The 23,512-nt window shown below is 39.2% G+C and overlaps 1 protein-coding gene across 2 annotated transcripts in view; it reads left to right on the top strand.

The window, feature by feature from the left end:
- Positions 1-17,536, top strand: part of TRIO (trio Rho guanine nucleotide exchange factor) — a 247,989-nt gene extending 230,453 nt beyond the window's left edge. Inside the window, exons 48-57 of one of the 2 annotated variants that reach the window (XM_027663760.1) lie at positions 62-831; positions 4,968-5,215; positions 6,004-6,142; positions 6,487-6,514; positions 7,381-7,543; positions 9,531-9,652; positions 12,089-12,167; positions 12,743-12,943; positions 13,376-13,514; positions 15,069-17,536. In XM_027663760.1, the coding sequence (XP_027519561.1) occupies positions 62-831; positions 4,968-5,215; positions 6,004-6,142; positions 6,487-6,514; positions 7,381-7,543; positions 9,531-9,652; positions 12,089-12,167; positions 12,743-12,943; positions 13,376-13,514; positions 15,069-15,611 (2,432 nt within the window). In that variant the 3' untranslated portion in view covers positions 15,612-17,536. Of the gene's footprint in view, positions 1-61; positions 832-4,967; positions 5,216-6,003; positions 6,143-6,486; positions 6,515-7,380; positions 7,544-9,530; positions 9,653-12,088; positions 12,168-12,742; positions 12,944-13,375; positions 13,515-15,068 lie in introns of those variants that run through there. The other variant, XM_027663761.1, reaches the window with a different exon arrangement.
- The last annotated feature ends 5,976 nt before the right edge of the window (positions 17,537-23,512 follow it).

The raw sequence follows: 23,512 nt of genomic DNA on the forward strand, positions 1-23,512 counted from the left end.
TTCCTGTTTCCTTTCCTGCCCTCTCTCTCCCTGATCGCCTCCCCTCCCGCCCCCATTGCAGCCTTGACGTCCCCAATCGAGTACCAGAGGAACCACAGCAGTGGTGGAGGCGGCAGCGGGAGCAGCAGTGGTAACAGCAGCGGCCCCAGCAGCTGTAGTGGCATCCCCAGCTCCAGCCGTAGCCGGCCATCCCGGATCCCCCAGCCTGTCAGACACCATTCCCCAGTCCTGGTCTCCTCTGCAGCCTCGGCCCAAGCAGAGGCAGACAAGATGTCAGGTATGTCCATTCACAATCACTCCCTGCCACACTACAACACCTCCTTAGAAATTGGCCTGAGCCAACCAGACAGGCACCCTCCCAATGCAGAGCCGGATGGTCCTCAGAGAGAAGCTGAACAGATTCCCAAGATGAAAGTTATTGAAAGTCCCAGGAAGACAGCAGGAAATATTTCTGGCTCAGCTGATGGAGCCCAGAAGGACTCACGTGGAAGCTCAGAGGACAGTCGAACAAGAAACAGCATAGGATCACTGACGCTTGGGAAGCCAAGGCCAGGGGCCATCTCACCAATGAACTCTCCTCTCTCCACGACTTTCCCTTCTCCCTTTGGCAAGGAAACCTTTCCACCCAGCAGCCCCCTGCAGAAGGGCTCCTTTTGGAGCTCCATCCCAGCATCCCCTGCCAGCCGCCCTGGCTCCTTCACTTTCCCTGGGGACAGTGACTCCCTCCAGCGGCAGGTCCACCGCCACTCTTCACACAGCAAGGACACAGACCGCATGAGCACATGCTCCTCGACCAGCGAGCAGTCAGTTCACTCCACCCAGAGTAATGGGGTAAGAGCGGAGCACCTCTGTCCTGCGAGCTCTTCTAAAACCTTCCCATGCTCCCTTTCTGTGCGTTGCCATCATTCTTCGTACTAACTTCTGGCTCTCCAGTGCTGTACTGCTCTGAAATAATCAACTGTTCAAATATCTTCTGCACATTAAAAAGAACAAGAGTGTCTACCTCGCTGTGTATGTATACATACGAACATAGCTATGTATGCAGACACAAAAGCAACTGCTAACATTAGATGCAATTTCTGCCTCTGCTGAAAACATAAGTCGCTAAGCTGATAACTACTAACTCGCTGTCCTTGCTTTTTTCGTCTCTAATTTGAAGGCACATAATTAACATGCTGAAGCGTGGCAGCCAGAGCACCTTGGGGTATGCATTGCGCCAGCACTTAAACCTGACTTCAAGAGTTTGGCAGATTGCCTTGGGGCTTTTTTCCCTTTCACGCACAAATTCGCCACCATTGTCGTGGAGACATCTACGGTCCCTGGGCTACTTGATTTTTATTTTTTTATTAATTTATTTTCCCCCCTCTCCTTTCAGCCTTAGTTGTTGTACAAAATTATCTTTTTAAATCCTATGTTTGATCAAGGAAGCTTTCTGCAATCCACTCAAAATAGACCAACAAAACCCAGCTAAAATAATCTTCCTTCTACTACAATCAAAACAAATACCCGCTCCACTTGCCTTTTTTTCCTTTGTAAGAAGAACTGGTTTAGGGTATCTGGAGATTCAGCCTCTTAGTATGCACTTGGTGTGTTTGTGTGGAAATCTGGGGTATCAACAGAATCTACGTTACCTGTAATAACGTCTAACATCCACCAGGAATGCAACACAGCAATTACAGAGGCATGTGCGAATATAAAGCAAAAATGCGGAGGCTCTTGCCATGGATGTGGTAGGCAGGTTATGGTGCCTTTCTTTTTAAAATCGCATTTGATTTTTCTCTCACTAAGCATTGTGTTCATGAATGTTTGTCTTTCCACTCTCTCACAAATAGTATGCAATACCAATTTTGCAAATGACCTAATTTGCTGGACCTTTTTTAAATGCATGCTTATCTTTATAGAACTGTTTAACATACAGTGCTTTCTTGACTTCCTAGTTCTTATACTTACTTTTATAATAGCTTCAGAAGAAAAAAAATATGCTTTGCATGTTTTGTATTTTTATCCCGATCTTCCTTCAACTTTTTTTTTTGTTTAGCTCTGTCTTGTGTTTATTTTCTGTCTAGCAAAATGTGATGTGATGTAATATAATATCTGGGGTAATTTGAGTATTTCTCACTTACTGCATAGTATATGAATCAAGATGGTGGTACTTTTTATATGCAGAGAAGACTTGTCTAATATTAATTCAGGTTGTTCCATTAAAAAAAAAGAGAGAGGGAAAGATGGGATGGCACTGAGTTTGCAAAACATTTGGATTTTGGTACTGTCTCAGCAAAGACAACATTGGTTGTTTTTATCTCACTGTGAGAGGTGATCATGGAATGCATGCCTTCTGCTTCACAACTGTGTCTTTTAGTTTGGTAATTGAGATGGGCCATCAGTCCTCATTTATAACTTCATTTATAGACCAATCAGCAAGATTTCACACCACACTGAACAAGCTAGAGAAAATGGGTTGTGAAGGTTTATTTTGATTTAACCATTTGTGTGTGTATATTTACATGTGCATATGGTTATGGTTGATTACTTTTGGAAAGTTACTTCTACTAAGAAGAAAAAGGAATAGGTTTTGCTAATTGAGGAGTATGGGAGGAATTTTTTATATTTTATTTGTAGCTCCTTCTCTAATCCCATAGTTGAGGTCAGTGATGACAAGCAGAACTTGAAGCAGAAAAACATTAACTGTGCAAGAATAATTATTTCCTTGCAAGGCAGAAGAGAAGGCTACCTTTCTGTGGTGAGAATGAATGCTTGGTATAAACACATTCTCAAGAACATTTGTCACTTAGTAGTTACCAGACACTTGTTTGTTTAACAGATTTAACTGTCCCTGTTGAAAATAAGAAATATTCAGACTTTAATGATCCTTCAAGACTTAAATGTTAAAAAGGAATACTATGTTACAGAAAGGCCAGTCTTTCAGTTACACAAATTCTTCTGCATGCTAAGAAGCAGTATGTTCAAGAATAGTGTGTGGGGCAAGGTTTGGTGCTTAGGTTGAGATGGCTTCTTCCCTTCATCTCCCCCTGTAAGTGTAACAAGAGGAGTTAACAAAAGCAGCTTTTTTCTGAATAGAGTTGTTTTTCATCTAGGTAAAAGAATGTAGCAAGTTGTAATCTTAATTTAAATAATGACTGAAAATTAAATTACTTTGTTCGGTTTGGCTATGCCCAGTTTACCTGAATCGCGGAAAGGGCTTGCAAATATGAAAGGGCATGAAGGCAGTCCTCTAAACTAGAAAAAACAAATTCTCCTGCTGGAAATACAGCATCTGAAATTAATGTAAATATCCTTTAGTAGAGGTACAATTCATGATAAGATCTTTCTCTTTGAAGTAGCATTTGCTTCATCATCCTAATAAGGCAAAAAAAAAAAGACTTGGATCACCGAGTTGAATGTAACAGTCCAGCTAGAATAAAACGTACAGTCACTGGAAACCCAGACCTCAGTGTGCTAAATGTGCTATGAATGGGTAATGTGAAACTGTTCCTTTCCAAATCTCTTGGTTTCTCAGCCAGAGTACTCATAGGGAAGCGCAGGCACAGAGAGGTGGAGTGACTTGTTCAAGGCCATTAGCAGATTAGAAGAGAATGCGGTTTTCAGGGCTTCCAGTGTACCATGCTGTCCACTGACACCTGCTGCATCTCCTCAACACTGAGGGGAGAAATATTTCACAGTTTTGAGAAAAAAGATTACACTCTTTTAATCCTGTGTGCCAAGCTTTCTACTAGCACATACACGGTGCTAACATGTGGTTATGCTATATAGGCAACAGGAGTCTCCAGCTACACCTGTGTACTAATTTCCTTCTTTGGCTCAGCTACTACTGAGCAATAGTGAGCCCTCACTGGTAGTGAGTGACCTGAAACAATTTGAAATAAAAACAGAGACAAAAGACAGGCGCACACACACATACACACTTCATGTCACATCATTAGTAGGCCATCCAGTTTGGTTTTAGTTTGTTTCAAGAACGAAATAACTTATCGAGGGAGAAGGTTATGTAATCTTGTAAGAGATTTCACACTTCCATTTATTAAACCTCATATACTGAATACATGCAAATGGACAAAATAAGTCTTAGTTTTAAAAAATAATAATTTCTAGTGAATTTGTGGTCAGGATAAGGATTTTTGTTTTGAAAGTACTATGATTACAACTGATCCACCATAATTAGCTTTCTACGAATGCTTAGTGAGGATCATGAACAGTAGTTGAAAGTGTATGATAAACAGCCAACACCACTCAACTATGATAGTCACTAATCAATTAGAAGTGATTCTGATATAGTATAGTGGGCCTGTTTTGACCAAGAAATTAATCACTTCTTATTTCAGTAATTTACCTCATCCTCTGCATTTTAAGGAATAAACCTGATCATACAGATTCAACCAGAAATAAACCTTGTGTTTTTGAGACACACTGTCAAAAGCCTGTTTTGTTCTTTTGTACCTTATCGTGTTTTGCGTGCAGAAGGCTGGTGTCTGAGATCTGGCAAATAGTTAGGAAAGACTGTATGTGTTTTTTGTTGTCGGAATTTCCAGTGTTTATGAGGTAATGATTATGATTTTGAAACTGCACTTTTAGGACCATACATGCTTGTACTATAGTTTTGTTGCCTGATGAAGATGCGAGGTTCAACGTCTGGGCTTGAAAAGAAGATGAGTTGAGATTTATGTATAAACTGATTCTTAGTTAATGGAAAGAATCTTGAGTAAAAGTAATGGGAATCAATTTATGCAGCAGTAGTATGTGAAGATATTCAAATATCAAACTAATGCACAAGAAAAATAGACACAGGCAGCTTTAAAAGAGAAGTTGTTACGCTTTTCTTTGACTACAGTTTAAACTGTGTGGATTATGCAGGTAATGTAGCAGGCCAAGAACAGCTAGTCTTCTTCATAAACTTTAAACTTGATTCTCTTTTTTTCCCCCTTCTCTCTGCTTCTGATTGACGCTTGCAGAGTGAAAGTAGCAGCAGTAGCAATATCTCCACCATGCTGGTGACACACGATTACACGGCAGTGAAGGAGGATGAGATAAATGTCTACCAAGGAGAGGTCGTGCAGATTCTAGCCAGCAACCAACAGAACATGTTTTTGGTGTTCAGAGCCGCCACTGATCAGTGCCCCGCAGCCGAGGGCTGGATTCCCGGCTATGTCTTGGGGCATACCAGTGCAGTCATCATTGACAACCCTGATGGAACCATCAAGTGAGTGCCTGGGTGTCTGTAGAAGGGGAGGAGAAAGAAAAACTTCCAATTTAGGCAAGGCTTTGAACCTTTTAAACCAAAAGTTGATGTGATTGTTGAGAAATAAATGAATAACAAGCAGAATGAGTACTTAAGAGGTCGCTTAGCAAACTTCAAAATACAAACTAGTAAGAAAGATCCCCGAAGCACATATTCTTTATTAAAAAGTTTAATAGCCCAGTTGTCTGGGAAAAGAATGCCTGATCTAAGAGCAGCAATGGTTTATTTAATAGAATGAGTTACCAGTCTAGACATCGTTGTCTAGGAAAACAGGGAGGGGATGTTTGTTCAAGTGAAACAAGATTTCAGAGTTCCTAGATCTCCACTTTGAGCCACAAAGAAAATGAAGATAACTGGTTGTGTTCAGAAGACCTCTTTCAAATCTGCAATGGAAGAAATTATATCAAAGTTCTTAGCACTGAAATTTTATATAAAGGTGTCCTGTAGGCTGTATTTGGTATGGGTTTCATACTGACCATTGCTCAGTTTGATTGACAGTTTGTATTTTCATATAGAAAGCTTGCCATTTGAGCAATGATTTCAAGAAATACTGAAATACAGACTACATTACTAGCTTTCTGACAGTTTTAGGCAAGGATGGCATCTCTTATGTAATACTTAATTTCATTTCACTATACTGTAATACATAGAAATAACATTTTGACATACTTTTCCAACGACCTTTGAAAATAGATAGTATAGCACATAACATGAAAAAAATTGATAGAAGTTTCACATTCTGTGTCCAGGAAGTCAACGTCTTGGCACACAGCACTCCGATTAAGGAAGAAATCTGAGAAAAAAGATAAAGACGGCAAAAGGGAAGGCAAGCTAGAAAATGGTTACCGCAAATCCCGAGAAGGACTTGTCAACAAGGTTTCTGTAAAGGTAAGTGTTACACAGATGTAGTGGTTTCTGAAAGTTGTTGGGTTTGGATTTCTTTAAAGTAGCTTCTGTCAGAATCTCACAGGAAGAAATCAAAGACAACAGTGGTTTTAATGGACCTTTCTGAAAACAGGAAGGTATAATCTTTGAACCTGCAAGCATGATACAACAAAAGGATACTGCAGAAAAAAAAAGGAGTAATGCAAAAATTATTGAGTAGTGTTTAGATGTTTCATGGATTTTGTGGGTACAACTAACTTTGACCTATCACTGTACTTGGTTTTCTATCATTCTTTAAGTTATTATAAGGTTATCAAGACATTAATTCTTTAATTTCTTCTTTTCAGCTTCTCAACCCCAATTACATTTATGATGGTGAGTTGCTTTAATTTTTTAAAATTTGCAGTCAATATAATTTGATTAAAACATCATTTACTTGATATGAGTTATGTTGGGAACTGAGAGCATTGTATCAAAATATACACAGGCTCTTTTTGGATAAGGCAGAATGAAATAACGTCATATTTCTTTTTTAAGATGCAAGGAACTTTTTTTTTTTTTTTTTTTCACAAATGCAAAACAACATAAAACACAAGGACCATATGATGTGTTCTGTATGGAGACTTTATGGAAGTTGGGCCTTGCTGAATTTGCAAAGTAAAAAGGCCAGGAGTTGGAACTGCTTTGTTTTTAACCTTCCACCCTAGGGAACGTTCAGGATCTCTCCAGTACATAGGCTAATCAGGACAAAGACAGTGGCCCTTTGGGATCAGAGCGAAACTGGATTTTTGGCATAATACACAGAACCAAACTTTCTGAGTTTCACCCATGGAAAAGGGAAACCACTACAGCACCTCAGTGAATGAAGTGTTCTGTGTTCCCTTTTGCAAACTTAGCTGGATATACAGATAGCCTAGCTGGGCACATCCTTAAATATTACCCGGTAGAGTTTCCTCCACTTGCCATAAACAGGGCATTTGGTTCACCATGGTAGGCTTCACAGTTATCTGTGGCATAGCAGCAGCGTTGTGTCTAAGTTCATGTAGAGGAAAGTTCACTAACTCTGCAGAGCCTCAACAAGTGGCCTAACCATGGATCTGCTCCAACGGTAGAGGGATGGATACATCTTGGAAATGTAAAGTACCCTACCATTTTGTCTAATAGAAAAGAAAGAGCACAAGGAATAGAAATTAAATGTATTTACTTCAGTTGAGCTAATGCCATTAATTTTCTTTTTCCAGTTCCCCCAGAGTTTATAATTCCATTGAGTGAGGTAACATGTGAGACAGGAGAGACCATCGTGCTTAGGTGTAAAGTCTGTGGTCGCCCCAAGGCTTCAGTTACTTGGAAAGGTCCTGATCATAACACACTGAGCAATGACGGTCATCACAGCATTTCATACAGGTACAGTAATTTGTGCAATGTTCAACAGGAAATGCTGAAACAGTTGTATTTTCTATCTGTCCTGGTGCAGTGCAGCTTTTGCTTATGAGGCATGAAGATGGGATTGCCCTAGGACAGAGAGGGAGATTTCGCAGCTGAGATTTTCCTGAAATGCGTAACTTCTGTGTATGGCTGGGGTGTTAAAATGTCATATTCACTTGATTTTTAAAAACAAAATTAATGCTTTATTTCTGATTAACTATTGCAGCAGCTGTTCTTCTGTCATGCTGAAACAGAACAGTATGTTGTGACATGCCGGATGTTGTGACAGTGACAGATCCTGCCAGTCCCTTATTTCCTTTAGTAGCTTTCAGATCACGCTACAGTAATTTGCAAAGAAAAGCCTCTGGTTCCTACTGAGGTGGCAATGTCACTCTTTATTTTTGAAACGTGGATATTAACATTTTTGCCTGGTTTTAGCTTTGCTATGATAGAACTTTACAGAATAACTGGTAACTCAAACACCTGATTAGTAAGAGAAACTGTTATTTTGGAATGGGAAACTGCATGGTAAAAAATATTTTTTCTGAAAAAGCATTCTTTCATTCTTTTAAATGCAGAAAATTTTGTTTATTGAGTAACTTCCATGTAAAGAAGTATGTTATGTATGCTCTTAATTCAGAATGAAGAACTCTTTTATTAAAACTTGATGGCATGTTATACTGTTTTCCTGTACTTCCTGCTACTCCTGCTTTTTGTTTGTTTTTTTTGTTTGTTTGTTTTAATGGAGTGACAAAGGCAGTGTGGCAGCTTTGCTACTGCATCCAGGGCTGTTGTGAGATGAGTAAGAGTTAGATTAGCTAGGTTTAATTCACTGTTACTCATTACTCTTACAGAACTATGTCCAGTAAATCATGTTGTCGGTGGCTGACAGATTTTTAGAAATAGTCGTGACATATTCTTTGAGCTAGGGAAGGTGGTCATCTTCCTATGTTCCTTAAACTTACCTTCTTTTTTTCTCCTGAAACTGTGTGGTGAAGATCGTGGCAAATAGTTTTTAGTTCAGTCGGTAAAATGATTTGTAGTAACTAAGATGAATCCAAAGGAAAGCAATAAGAACGATAGAAAATCTTGAAAATATGCATTATTGTGGAAAAAAATAACACAATGTTAGGGTTGTTTTGAGCCTAGAGGTGTAAAATGTAGGGAGAACTTGTCAAGTATTCACATTTGTAAGAGACTGTTGCAAATTAAATTACCTGCTGTTCATGTCCATAGTCAAAAGAGTACTAGAAATTAATTGCACAGAGAAAGATCTAAGTAGACATTTAAAGACAAACCATCAAATAAAACATCTGGTTGAAAAGTGAGAAAGATTAAGGAAGAGTCTGCAGAATCCTTCTGCTGTGGTCTTACATAGCTTATTGCTGTTGCTGCCCTTGAAGCACAGGGAAAACTTAAGTCCTTTTTAGTTTCCTCCCATCCTCATTCTCCCAGATTCTGAGGTCTCCAAAGTTGTGAAATGTGCATCTTGTGTTGAAGAGGAAGCTCCCTCTTATAAGGAGTAAATGCTCTGAAAGTACAAATGATAGATCAGCTGATATTTGCTGGGAGTTAGGGATTGAAACAAACCTTTCAAACCATGATGGACATTTGTGTTGATACAACTTCTCATAATTTGAAGAAGGTAAAGGAAGCTGGAATAAATAGGGAAAGCTCTTGAATTTTCAAACACAATGGAGCCTGGGGCATGCTGAGACAGAGTGTCAGTGAGGGTATTTTTCTGATAATCTGTAGGACATTCCAAGGTACTTGATGAACACAAAGTGCTCACATTCTGGAAGACACTTCTGATATGGTAAGGACAGGGTTAGTAATGTTCGTCCAGAGAGAGATAAGGGCTGGAGAATAAGAAGTATAAACAGTATCAATCTAATTTTGTCTAGTTTTCATATCCTAAGGTGTGCAAAATTAATGTAAAGTTAACATATGCCCTTGTGTTTCCCAGTGACTTAGGAGAGGCTTCGCTGAAAATCATTGGCGTCACTGCAGAAGACGATGGTATCTACACATGTATAGCTGCAAACGATATGGGTTCAGTTTCATCTTCCGCCAGTCTACGAGTTTTAGGTAGACCTGTCTCTTTGTTTTTTTAAAAAATCTAGTTACATTCAAAGTGTCTAGTACCCACAGAACAGTAAAAAGAAAAGCTCAGCCCTTGGGCATCCCTTTGTTAAAGCAATATCGTAACAAGCCTTTTTACCTGTGATATATTGCTTGATTTAGCAGGAATAGATACAGTTTTAGAATGTAACTGATTAGAGGTTCATACATAAATTATGTAACTGACACAGTACTGTCAACATGCATTTACTTTGCCAGTATTAGTTCAAACGCACGGATAAAATCATATTTTATCATCAGCATTCTTAGTTTAATCTCAGTGAATATTATTATGCTAACTTGTAATTTCTGAAGTGTACAGATAAGAGTAGCATTACTCTGTATCTTAAATTCTCCTTTACTAGAATTGTACAACCACAATGTTTAGGAGAACATATAATGAGTTCTTGTCTTTGCATCACTGATCTACAGTTAAGTTGCATGATTTCAGTACCTGAAGTGAGGCAACCTGATTGTTTGTAAGGGAACAAAAAGGAGACCTGCAAAGATGAAAAATGCCTCTGTTTTGGAGGCAGACAGCAAAGGGGGAAAAAGATTTTTATTTTATGTGTTTGATGACATAATGATAAGTTTTGGTGCATGTTTGTACATTCAGTTATTCTTAAGTGTTCAAGATTCTCCATTTTTAGAAACAGGGAAAGCACAGAGAGACAGAAGGATAGTAGGCTTTCTTACATGCAGGTCATAATAATTGATGCTAACTAGGTCCTTTAGTCCATGGAGAGGCCCATATACTTATCCATTGGTGAGAATTTATTCATAGATTTTAGCTGCAATGGTTCTGTCTCAAATTGACTCATATAAAAGAAAACAAGATATGAAGTGCTGCTCTCTGTCTTTGTACATCTGTCCCAGCTAATATGGGGACTTTTACAGTTGTCCTGAACTTCTCCAAAATACATTTTTTATTCCCTTTTTTTTCCAAAGAATTTTGACATTTTTTGGAATGTTAAACTAGACTGTGAAAACTAAGTCCCTTCCAAATCTCATCTGAAATTTTGGGGGGTTTATATCCAGTGCTGCCACTCCGAGCTCTGCCTATTGGCAGCCACAGTAAGTGCCTTACTGCCAAGATATTGAGGTGGTGATAATTCCAGGCACTTCCTGCCCACTGACCAAGACAGACAGTAGGATGAGTGTGCTGCAATATATGAAGGAGTCAGAAAATTAAATTTTTATCTTTATACTAATGTTTCATGAAAAATAGAGTTACTTTTTAAGGTAGCTGTTACACTGCCTGGTCACTGGTTTTTTTCCAGTGGCAGGTGTATTGTTGATCACGAGATATAATGTAAGATGCCTTTTCTTTTTACTGTTTCCCTCCATTTGCCAAGGGTACTCATTCCTGTACATATAGTATCCACTGTACCTGAATTAATTCCACTATAGAATTTGTTCTGCTGCATTGACCAGGCTGCTTTGGTGTGTAATCCAGTTTGTCTTGCTGCCACTCTATGTCATATAGGGATTAACAGGGTGGGGTGATTCCCCTCATAGTATCTCAGCCAAGGAAACTTTCTAGTTAGGAGAGTAAAAAGATCCTGATGGATAAGAATCAGTGTGAAACTGTGCTTTAAGGACCTAGTGTAATGAGTGTCCTTCCAACACCAGTTCAGAAGCCTAAAACTGATTTGATCAGAATCAAGAGTCACGGAAGTCTTGTAGACTAAACTGCTGTCTTTCAGACACAGTCTTTGGTCTTACTGACCTTGTCCAAAAGCAAGTGTTTACTTTTCCATCAAAACTAAGCTAGAATTTGTTATGTTGTGGTTACTCTGCAAGTAGACTCCAAAGGACAGGCAGCTGTATTTTGCTAGTCCTACTCAGCTCTACCATTACTTTTACGGAGAAGTTCTGGCCCCAGCTTTCTGGGGCCATTCTACCCTTCATTTCCCCTGCCTATAAATGTAAAATAAAAACTCTAAGTCTGTAGCACAAAGTAAGGTTTCAACTTCAAGCTTTGAAAGTATTTTTTAGTCTTTCAGACTTGAACTGACTTGCCATTTGATTGTATTCAGCTCTTGTGCAAAGAGTAAAGAATACTCCTTATCTTCTGTTGCTGTAGCAATCATTAAAAACTATCAATGAAATAGTTGATTACAGAAATAATTTTCTTTCTGAGCTGCAAGAGGATGGATAATATGAGGCCTTGAGTTGTTTTCCAATATGGACACAGCTTCAAAAGAAAGATGATAGGGCCCAGTCTGACTGAGGCAAATTCTTCCTGAAATGTATTCCGTAACAGGATAAGAAATCAAAATTTCTCCTTCTGCAAACATTTGAAACAACATATTGGTAAAATGACAACAATTTAGTTTAAGATTTGAGTATAATAAATCCTGGACATACTGTCCCGCTCTTTTCTTTTTTTTTTTTCCCTAGGTCCTGGAAGTGATGGGATCATGGTAATCTGGAAAGACAACTTTGATTCCCACTACAGTGAAGTGGCTGAGCTTGGCAGGTGCGTTCTGTGTGTCTGTGGCAAAATACTGTCTTCTCTTTGAAAAATTAAATTCTCCTTGAAAAATACCTGTTGTATGAGCCTAAAAGGCCAGAATTGCACTGGATTAAATAGAAATGAGGAAGCAAAAGTTTTACCAGCACTAGATGGCACTGCATAAACAGAATGTAGTTAGGCTGAAGTAGTGTCATGGATTAAGGGATTTTTTTTTTAAGTGTGCCTTACAGTGACTTTTTTATTTAGGTTATGAAAATTACAGACAGAAAAAAGTCTGAAAATGGGCAAGATAAGTCACATAGGGAATACAGTTGTCCAATTTAGTGGTAACCTTTGAAACTGGATATTACTCTGACTTGGGTTCTCTGCAGTTGTGATAAAACAGATCTTTGTCAGGTTTCTACAGACACAATTTGTAGTAGGTGCATGCACTGAAAACTCTTATGTCCAGAAATTGCTCTGTAAGGGTAGCTTATTAGAGATCTAAGGTTAGATTCTCTTTCAGTATATCTTTCAAGTAAAAGTATGCCCTTATTGCATCTCTTGGTTAATTCTTTCCTTTCAATGTTGTGTTCCAGGGGCAGATTTTCTGTCGTTAAGAAGTGTGACCAGAAGGGAACCAAGCGAGCAGTAGCCACTAAGTTTGTGAATAAGAAGCTGATGAAGCGAGACCAGGTTACCCATGAACTTGGAGTCATGCAGAATCTCCAGCATCCCCAGCTCATTGGCCTTATCGATACCTTTGAGACCTCCACCAACTACATACTAGTATTAGAAATGTGTGTGAACTCTTAACATTATCTGTAAAATCTTCAGAGTTTCTGGGGCATTTATAGGGGTTTATGAATAAGGAGCTTTAAGATTTCATGGAAGTATGAAAGCACATAAGTAAAATATTGCAGTTGTCTAATGCTGTTACTAAAATGTTTAGTTTATTACTCAGAAGGAAACAAATTGAGATATTAAATTGATATGTGGATGATTATCTTAGTCTGAAGGTCCAGCAGTTATTTTGTATCAAGTGGCTGCACAAGTAAATTAGGAATGTTGTGATCTGGTAGCTTGATATGAAATCTCCTCTTCATACCATAGTCCTCTGTCTTCTAGGTGCTGCAGGCTACAGTTGTTCCTGTAGTCTGTAACCTGTTAGGTTTTCCTTTCGGTTCTGATACATGGATTTATCCAGAATATAACCCTTGTAATTGTAACAGGGCTGACCAGGGTCGCCTTCTAGACTACATCGTGCGATGGGGAAACCTCACAGAAGGGAAGATTAGACTCTACCTGGGAGAGATTCTGGAAGCTGTGCAGTATCTTCATAACTGCAGAATAGCACATTTGGACCTAAAGGTGAGGTGTGAATGGGATTCCTGGCAGTGTGCATCATTCCAGGCATAAAAACCTCCCTCCTCTTGGAAACTCACAGCTGGGAACATAGAACTGTGAATTGCTTTGAGACTGTATGAACGATATGGCTGGGGCTCCATCTCCAAATTTTTTAGATTACTCTTAGCCAGCAAAGCAGAAGCTTTCAGTTCCCTGTGCTCTCTCCTTATAGCTTCCTGGCCCTGTGTGGTGCTTTGGGCTGGAAAGAATTGCTGACAGGAACAGTTTTGTTTGATTTTTATTTATTTATTCATTTATTTATTTACTTTCTGATAACTTTGCACCAGAAGTCTGTTTCTTTCTCAAGAAGCATGGAATTTGTTGTGAAAGAGACTACTTTTCCTCTCTTGCTGCAAATATGTTTCTCATCTTCACACTTTGAGGGCTGTGATACCTATGTGAATGGTACCTGTTTGGACCTTTGTTCTACCCTTTGAACTTTACTTGAGCCACAAGGATTTGATGCATTTTAGTAGGAAAAGGTATATGACAAGGTCTTAATGTGAATATTCATTAAAAACTTACTCTTTACACTTTTCTTCACCTGTATATGAATAATAAGGGATTTTAGCATTGACAACTCATCTTTGTAGGCAGAGTCTCTTTAGACAAATTGGGTCATGGTGAGAAAAAGCAAGAAGAGCCTGAATCTTCCCTCCATGTACTTCTGTTTTCCAAGCAGAACCAGTTTTGGGTCTTTATACCATGGAGACCCAAAATTTAAATTTTTTCTAGTGATATACAGAGTTCACCAGTATTTTTTCTGGTCTCACGGTACATACAGATGAACCAATTGAAAACTAGTAATTTGTAAGTCACTCTTACTTTGCAGAGATTACAGCTATAGCCGCAGTAGCTTCACAAATAAAACTGTAGAAATAATTCCTCTTTCAGCTCACCAGTAGTGGGGCAGTTCTCTTGAAGTCATGTACATCCAACAGGATCTGCTGCTGCCATAGTCTCCTAACAGTGTTTGTCTTCCATCTGTACAGCTGCATTCCATTAAAGAATCACCAAGTAAAACTGAATTCTGTTGAAAGCATCATGCAAATTCCAACAAGGTTTTCCAATCTTGAAATGCAAGGGTTTTGTTATCTCTGTCATAAAACAAATAGATCAGTTGCTTTATTCACCCTTTGTTTGTAGTTGCTGTTCTTTAAGCTTAAGTTCCCAAACACAGGTTCCCGTGAAACTTTGCAAAGCTGCTGTCTTGAACAGCTGCAGTATAATCTGGCAGAACTATACTTCCTGGAAAAATTATAGTGCCAGCAGCTAAAGCACCTGCATTGCATGCTGTAGTAGGCAAGAACCTGCCTGCTAGTTGGTTTGGGGGAAGCCTTGGTAAGACTGCCTCAGAGCTTTGCAGAGCTGGCCTTCAGCAGTAATCCTTGTAGCGTGCAGTTCTTTGCTGTGTTGTAGAGCTGACCACACTGGTTGGGAAGCTGTTATGTTGGAGCATTTAATATATGTTAGACCGACTTGAAAAAAGACATTTTAACTTTTGCTTTTGTTTTCTAGCCTGAAAATATTTTGGTGGACCAGAGTTCCACTAAGCCAACAATAAAACTGGCTGATTTTGGAGACGCAGTCCAGCTCAATACCACATATTATATCCACCAGTTACTTGGAAACCCAGAGTTTGCAGCTCCTGAAATTATTCTTGGAAATCCTGTTTCCCTCACTTCAGATGTTTGGAGCATTGGAGTGCTCACGTATGTCCTTCTTAGTGGCGTCTCTCCTTTCCTGGATGAAAGTGTAGAGGAAACTTGCCTGAATATTTGCCGCTTAGACTTTAGTTTCCCAGATGACTACTTCAAAGGAGTTAGCCAGAAGGCCAAAGATTTTGTATGCTTCCTACTTCAGGATGACCCAGCTAAGCGTCCTTCGGCTGCACTGGCCCTCCAGGAGCAATGGCTGCAGCTGGGGAATAGCAAAAGTGCTGACAGCATTGATATATCCAGACTGACTTCATTCATTGAGCGGCGAAAACACCAGAATGATGTTCGACCCATCCGTAGCATTAAAAACTTCTTACAGAGCAGGCTCTTGCCAAGAGTTTGACCTTGCTTGAAGTTCTCTCTCATTCTCTTTCACCTGCCAATCAATCAGACCGGAGATGGACTCCTCCTGCCAATCAATCAGACTGGAGATAGACTCCTTCTGCCAATCAGCTGTTGACTTGAATTTTGAGGAAAGCAAACCCCAAGCCAACCAGCTGCTAGCGAATGTTCGTGTGCAAATGCATTCCACAGAGACCCACGCAGGGCGGCGTGGGGGACTGGTGATGCAGACTTCACGGGGGTGGAGGACAATAGCACTGTACTCTGCAAAAAGCAGTCACAAGCGATACAGTAACAGTATTTTATTCAGGTTTCTGCAAAAAAAAAATAGTTTTTTTAATAAACAAGAGTTGAATTTTGCAAGTGAACTTAGCTACCGTTTTCAAGATTTATTCAAGGAAGAAATGCCTATGTTCAAAGCACTGGTGTTAAACAAAAAATCAAATCATGCCTGGAGAAGACTCACCAAAATGGCTGCCCATTGGTACGGCCTTCATTTATAACATCTGATTTTCACTTGGTCCTAGAGCTTTCCAGTTGCCTCGCCTGTATGTATCTCACGTAGCAGTGCACTGAGATCAGACTCTGCTTTTAAGTGCATCCAACCTCAAAGTTTTTGCATACAAATAGAAGGAAATGTTTTGCTCTGATAAAATGTAGGCCTTACTTGTATATAGACTGTTACCTGCCTTCGATCTGTAATTTTTTTTCTCCCTCCTCTTATCCATTTTTCCCCCTCCTTCCTAAATGGTGGTATACCACTGTGCGGGTCTTCAGTTTGGGTCAGTACTCACTGTCTCCCTAGAAAAGGACTTTGGGTTGGTGCCCAGCTTGCTGACCCAATTGTCAAGCAGTATACAGCAGGATGTAATACTGTAAATGCACTCATTTGGGATTTTGTTTTCTTTCATATCATGTGCAATGTTGTGGCTTTAACATTTTATGCAACTATTTATGAGGACCTCTGTTGTAACTGTAATAAATATATAGAAAAAGCACATACTTAGTACGGCGAGCTTTATGGTTTTGTTTGTGTGATTGGGGGTTCTGGGTGGGCAGGGGCGGGTGCGTTGTACCACACTGTCATTATTAGTTTAAGATGAGGGTTAGCATAGGATTTAGTAAAGACTAGTCAGTTTTAAGTATTGTTTTAAAAAAAAAAAAAAAGGAGAGAGAGATTTGTATCCCAAATGTCAAACTGGTTAAGAAGTAGGGTGACACTTGTTAAAATTTATTATTATATTTAAAATGCCAAAGTCTGACTTTCCGCAAATCAGTCTCAATACTTACTACTTTTTAGAATTTTCAAATCTGTGTTTACTTCTTTCTGTGAAATGAACAAATTAATTTTGTGCTCTTTGGTGAAGAATACATTCAGAAAGTAGTGGTCAGATGAGGAGAACTGGACACGTAATGTAATTGTCTTAGTAACTGTTTTAAAGGTTGAAGTAATATTAACGTGAGCTATTTAAAAAGATAGAGGTGGTTTTCTGTGCATCACTGAGTTCATATGGGTGTGTTGTCATCTATGTTCGTGTGAAACGCCATGTTTAAGGAAACCACGCTGACATCCCACAACAGTTAGATGTATGGGTCTTAAGCCATAACCTAGCTTGGGTTAGTTTTGAGCTTTGTGGCTTCCACTGTATCCTATTTATTCTTTTGTTTGTTTGTTTTTTGGGGTTTTTTTGTAAAGTTGTACAGAAACTTTTTAAAAGAAAACAACTGACTTCAAAACTGGACGTGTATTCGTACCAACCTCATATCATTATGTTTGTGTATTATTTTCCTTTATTGTTTTAGTTAAATTTTTTGCTTTATTTTGCATGTATATTTCTTTGTACAGTTACATGTTTACACAGTATGACATGATGTAAATATTTTATTTTGCCATCAGTTACTTTGAAAAAAATTAAACATATTTGACATAATTGTCTGATCTCTTGCTTTAAGGAGTTTGACAGTTTAGGTTTGGCTATATTTTAATTGGGCTCTGTATTTTAAAAGAAAAAAGTATGTAATTTTATTGCCATAAAATTTATTTTAAATTGCAATGATGTATCTCCCTTCATGCCTTACAAAATAATATTTGCCTTTGCTCTAAGTGTTGAGTGCTTTGTAGCGTCATGAATTCTTTTATATAAAACATGCGTAACTCTCTGTGGAAATTCATTATAGTCTTTATTAGCTAATAAATTTTGACCAGCATAGTTTTCTAGCAGATGTTCCCACTTAAAGACCAAAGGATCATATTTCAGTTTAATATTAAGCTGGGGAACAGATTTCCCACATCTTTTAGGCATTCCAGATTCAGTATGAAGAAAAGTTACTTTCAACCATAAAGATTTGGGATTTGCAACTAAACTCATGAAGCAGAAAAGTTTTTCATTGTGTATATTTATCTCCCTCCCTTTTCTGCTATCAGTAACCATTTGTAACTCGAAGTGAATGGTCAGGGAACAATACAGAGTGTTTATGCTTGTTGCTGCACTGTAAATGTGATTTTTTTTTCCCTCTATTATCTGTCAAATGATGAAACAGTCGCTTTATTTCTCACAATTTACTTATTGAGAGAGACATTTTACACTGAGAGAGACAGAGGATATTCAGGAAGGATGTACTGACAAGGATGAGTAACTGGAACCTTTTTCTGTGACAGAGGAATAAATGGCCACTTGCTTTGTGGAAGAGTTTTTATCCTTCAGTTCTCTAAAATGAAGATACACTGATCAGTCGAAAAGCTACTCGAGTGCTATACAGATAGATAATGCACTTGCAGGTGTTTCAAGTAGCAGAGATAGTTTCTTCCACTTGTACATAAACAAGAGTGTGCCGCTTCTGGCCCTCTGCGTGAGCCCCGTTACTTGGGAGAGCCAACATCTTTTGACAAAGTGCAGTTTTGCACAAAAACCTGCTGTTTGGTGCAAGAACTTCCAGCTGAACAAAGCTTGAATGATGAGCTTGAGATCTTCAACTTGGATATCTCTCCAAATGCTTTGAAGAGATAGTATAAGGGCCCTTTGTTTCACCAGATTGTGCAGCTGGAGCTCCAAATGCTGCTTGGACTCAGTTGGACGCAGTTCTTGTTGACTGTCTTGCACACCACCAACCAGCACTGCAGGCTGATAGAGAGTGGAGACCAAAAGTATGGGTGAGAGCAGTTGGTACGAGGTCATTGTGGGAACATTGACTGCCATTCCCTATGCTTTTCAATATCATAGCTGAAAAGGGGGAAATAACCAGGAAGATTGAAGAGAAGACTGTGTTTAAGTGTTTCTTTTTGATAGCATACCCAAATCACTTCTTATTTAGGAAGAGGTTGCCAGACTTTAAAGTCAGTACAAGAGCCAGTAGTTTTCAAGTTGAGTTTGGGAGCGTAGGAGTTCTCAGTTGCATGTTTGAGGAACACAGATTAACTTGAAGACTATTGTGCAACTGCTGAGCAGAAAGCCTGGCTAGATAACATTTCCATGGTCAGAAAAGCAACCTACGTTGTCTTCCTAATGGGCAGAGGCCTAACACATACCTATGCTCATGTTGACTGTAAGTCATCCTCATTCTCAAATGGGACTATTAATGTGTTGATGAATAGAAGAAAAAAAAAAATTGTTTTTTTCTTACTCCAAATCCAAAAGTATGTTCAGGCCAGGGCACAACAGAGATCCTCCAGAATGACACAGCAAAAGCATCTGGCTTCTTGCAAAGATTTCAGTAACCATGCATACCTGATTGGTAGTAAAAGATGCCTGAAAATATAACAGGATGTTCTTTGCATGTAACATACTACATGACATTGCCAGGAAACGTTAAAACCCAAATGCAGAGGGTGTCAGTGCAGAACTAAATAAAGAACCAAGGATGGCTGATTTGAGGTTAAGCCCCATGGTTCCCAAAGATCTTAAGAGAAATGAAGTCTGGAATATACTTAACCACCAGCTGTGGATAGTGAAATCTATGAGTAGTTGGTATTTGGTGAAGTATCTGGACAACCAATCTTTGCTACAAACAGCAGTGTATTTGTGTGCTAGGGATTAGTGTAGGGAGTGTTATCATGTCTGCTCCAGTCCAGAAGATGAGCTAAGATTTATATACCTTTTCCATGTATGTATAGACTCAGTGTGGAGGTGTTACTAATTTCTCTGCTATAGGAATTCAAGTGCACGTGGAGGTAGGTAGAATCAGGTAAAACCAACTTTCTGTGTTTGTTTAAACAAGCTCCAGGTATTGTGGTGTTTTTGTCAGAACCACTGCTTTATCCCTCAGGCAAACAACTTCTGAATTTCTTTTTTCCTGAAATTAAATCTTGGTGGAGGTTATACTGGAGAGTAACAGATAGATTTTGCATCTGTAGAGGTTGTGCTTCCAGTACTTTCTGCACATTCATATCTGCTTAAGCAGTCAAGACAAAAGACTCTTCCTGTGTGCACTATAATGCCAAAGCATGATGATCTCTTATTGCTGCAAAGCAACTGTTGCCCACTGTTCTCTCTCCTTCCTGGCAAGCAAAGACAGATATCCAGCACCTCAGGCTTCACATGCCTGGTAGTCACCTCAGCATTTCCCAAGTAACTGCACTGAGTGGTCCTCAGTGTGATGCCATAACACTGAGCATCAACACAAGAACGAGATCTCCCATTTAACTGACCTGTCACAGGGACAAGGAGCCTGATGTATAGGAGCAGAAGAATATACTTCTCACGTGGTGTCTTTGTCCTCAAAACAGGAACGCTTCGTATCTCCTCTAATTTACTCCCTTTAGCCCTACCCAAAAAGCTTTAGGGGAATGGGGGTGGAGGGGCAGTTGGGGATATTGCATACAGCAGTATGATCTCTCCCTAGTTAATGTCAGGAGAGTCAACACCAAGCCTGCTAATAATAAACTCCCATCAGCCAATCTGTGCCTTCTTTCACCCTGCTTCTTCATAATTTTTCATCTTAATATGCGCATTCTCGACTGCTGAAGGTACTTATTTTCTTTGTTGTTCAAGGAAATGTGTAGGTGAGGTACTTGAGACTGCATGAGTTGCAGCGGATAAAGCTACAGATCCCATCACTATGCCTGTGGTAATGTATTGGTTCTCATTGCTCAAAATTTCTGGGTTTCTGAAGGAAAGTATCTTCTGTCCAAAGGTGACAAATATATTGAACTATAGAAAGGATGAAATCTTAACACCAAAGCAATACTTCAATCTCTGCAGCTGAATTTTCAGCTCCCAAAAGACAACAGCATTCTCTTCTATCATACTCAATAGTCTTCCTACAAAATTATGGCTGAGTCCACTGAGGTATACTTCATGGCTAGGCTTCGTGAACAAAGATTTGGGGAGGGCTCTACCCACGTTTGTTACAAGCGCACTGGTGGCTAAAAAGGCCAATATGGGATAGGCACATCCGGTTGCATGAGGTATACTTAATACATAATTATTGGCTTAGAATAACAGTAAACCATTGGTAGCCATAACTTTGTAGCAACAGGTTGTGCAATGGAACTCTTTATTGTATCAAGAACCCACTGACTTCTTCCTTTAATATCTGTGAAGTTTTGTTTTAGAAAAGACTATGAGCAGTTCATCTCCTCAACTTTTTTGCCCTACCTTTGCTTTTACAGTCTTCTACCTCACTTTTCATTGGGTCATCTGTTTACAAGCTAAAGAGTACCAGTCTATATATTCCTTGTAGGGAAGCTATTTGTCATCTTAATTGCCTTTCTCTGAACCTTCCCTAGTTCCAAGTTGTATATTTTCTGTGATGGGAGGAGGCAAAGCTCTGGTGGTGCATCTCCCCTCCACCAGAAAAAAAAAAAAAAACAAAAACAAAAACAACAACAACAACAAAAACCCCACATACAATATTTATGATACAGGTGCATCACAAGTTACATAGCTGGGAAATGCACCTTGTTCTCTATTCCTTTTCTCAAAATTCCAAGTGTTTGACTTCTTTTGAGCTGTTACTTTGTAGAGTAATAAATCCTGAGATCACATGCCCAAGCTTAGCTGCAATGGTTTGTTTAGAGCCCACAACCATACATGTAAAAGCTGGATTTCCCTTTTAGCACATCCCCCATGAACAATAATTTTCTTTTGTTGAATTTTTTCAGCCGCTTTACTTCCTAGACAACACTGAGGTATTACAATTGCCTTACGGAGCAGTTGTTCTGGTGGAACTGAATATGAAGATCTCTTGTATTAAACAAATAGAAGCTGATTACTGCTGCCTGCCTTCTACTATTCCCCCAGCCTAGCTCCCCTGACTTTTTCAAGAACTCCTTTTGTGGGACTTTCTTGCCAGCTGCTTCAACCATCAAACTGATTTCCTCTTGTCCTGAGGGAGGAAACTGTAATCTGCCTTGGACTTCATTAAGGTGAAACTCTGCACTTTCAAATTAAATGTCAAACACTGATTTTAGTGAGGCTAGCTAGCACCCTCACTTTAATGAAAGGATTTATTTGGGTCTCAAGCAGGAGACTTTTTTCTCTTCTGAAATCATGCATCAGGAGTATCTCCAAACATTACTTGCAGAAATTTCACATTGAGCTTCCTGATGATTCAACTGGCAGTAGTCAGCACCAGGAATTCACTTAGCACACCCTGAACTCAGTCTCTGCGATGGTTTGCAATACCAAGGGTTATTCCCAGTACTGAGGAAGAGCTGGCAGCAGCTGAAATCTTGCCCTTTTGTACCATTGGGAATCTGTCTAATCACTTCTGGTCAAGTAGCAATTTTCAACACATATCTTGCCTGTTTTTACACATCTTCCTGTATGTTTGTGAAGACCATAAGATCCCTTGAGATTGATGGTTCTTCAGGATCTCAGACTTTCCCTTCAGTGATGCCAAGATCCACTGAGTGTTTGCAGAATGATGTCATTTATTTGCCATCTCTCAAGACTGAGAGTGAAAGAATACTTCCTTCTTTGGTGATGGAGTGCTCTCCTGGGACTTGGAGGGTTCTGGACTCTTTGCTTGCCAGGAAAACTCAAAACTGAGAATCTTTGATAGTCCTAGTTACTGGAGTTAATGCATCCATTGGTTTATTCTGATATTGTTGCTGTTCTTGGGAGCTTTAGATGCTAGTGGCCATTTCACACACAGAAAAAAGAATGTCATCATATATCATGAAGCATTAAGGGGAGACTTTTAGTATAGGGCATCCTGAAGGTAACTTGATCATCACCAAAATGTGCCTGAATGTCAAAATTACACAGTGTTTGTGGAGTTGCATGGAGGCTTAGACTCATTTTTTCCAAGGATCCTTCACAAAGGCAGGGTGTAAATCTGGTGATGATTGCTGGTTTTATCCTGGCTTCTGGTTGTGAATGACAACTGGGGATCTTACTTTGCTTTTCAGACCTGCTTGCAGAGAATGTAAAGTGTGCTGTTGTACTTCATCCCACAGCTCAGGTGTATAATGGTTCTCCAGTCTAAAGTGAGTCTAACCTTTCTTTCTTTTTGGAATAAGTACTAATTTTTCTAAGGGGATCTAATTTTTCACTTAATATTTAGCCATCCATTTCCTTTTCAAGACCTCCACCTGTTTAATAGTCTGTTACTTTTTAAAATGTAAATATGATGTTCTCTATTTGATGAAGTTTGGTTATTGTATAAGTAATTTGATATGTGATACAGTACAAGGTTGCAATATAGAGATCAGCATCTCTACTGCAGAATTTATCTGCTTGCTGTAAGAGCCTCTGTTTTCTCTCATTCTGCTCTCTAGGGAATTTTTAAGTATAAAAATCCTAGCTGAATTCCTATTACACTGGTAATCATGATATGGATGAGGCAATTGTAACTTGTAATCTGAGCTCGGAACAGCCTTCACCTTTTAACAAAGTTTTTTTCTTCCAGGAGCATGGCAGAGATTCTGGCCTATTAACTGTTCCTTCTAATATTCTCTTC

The sequence above is a fragment of the Corapipo altera genome, unplaced genomic scaffold (genome assembly GCF_003945725.1).
Source record: "Corapipo altera isolate COAL_440 unplaced genomic scaffold, ASM394572v1 73, whole genome shotgun sequence".
Lineage (NCBI taxonomy): Eukaryota > Metazoa > Chordata > Aves > Passeriformes > Pipridae > Corapipo > Corapipo altera.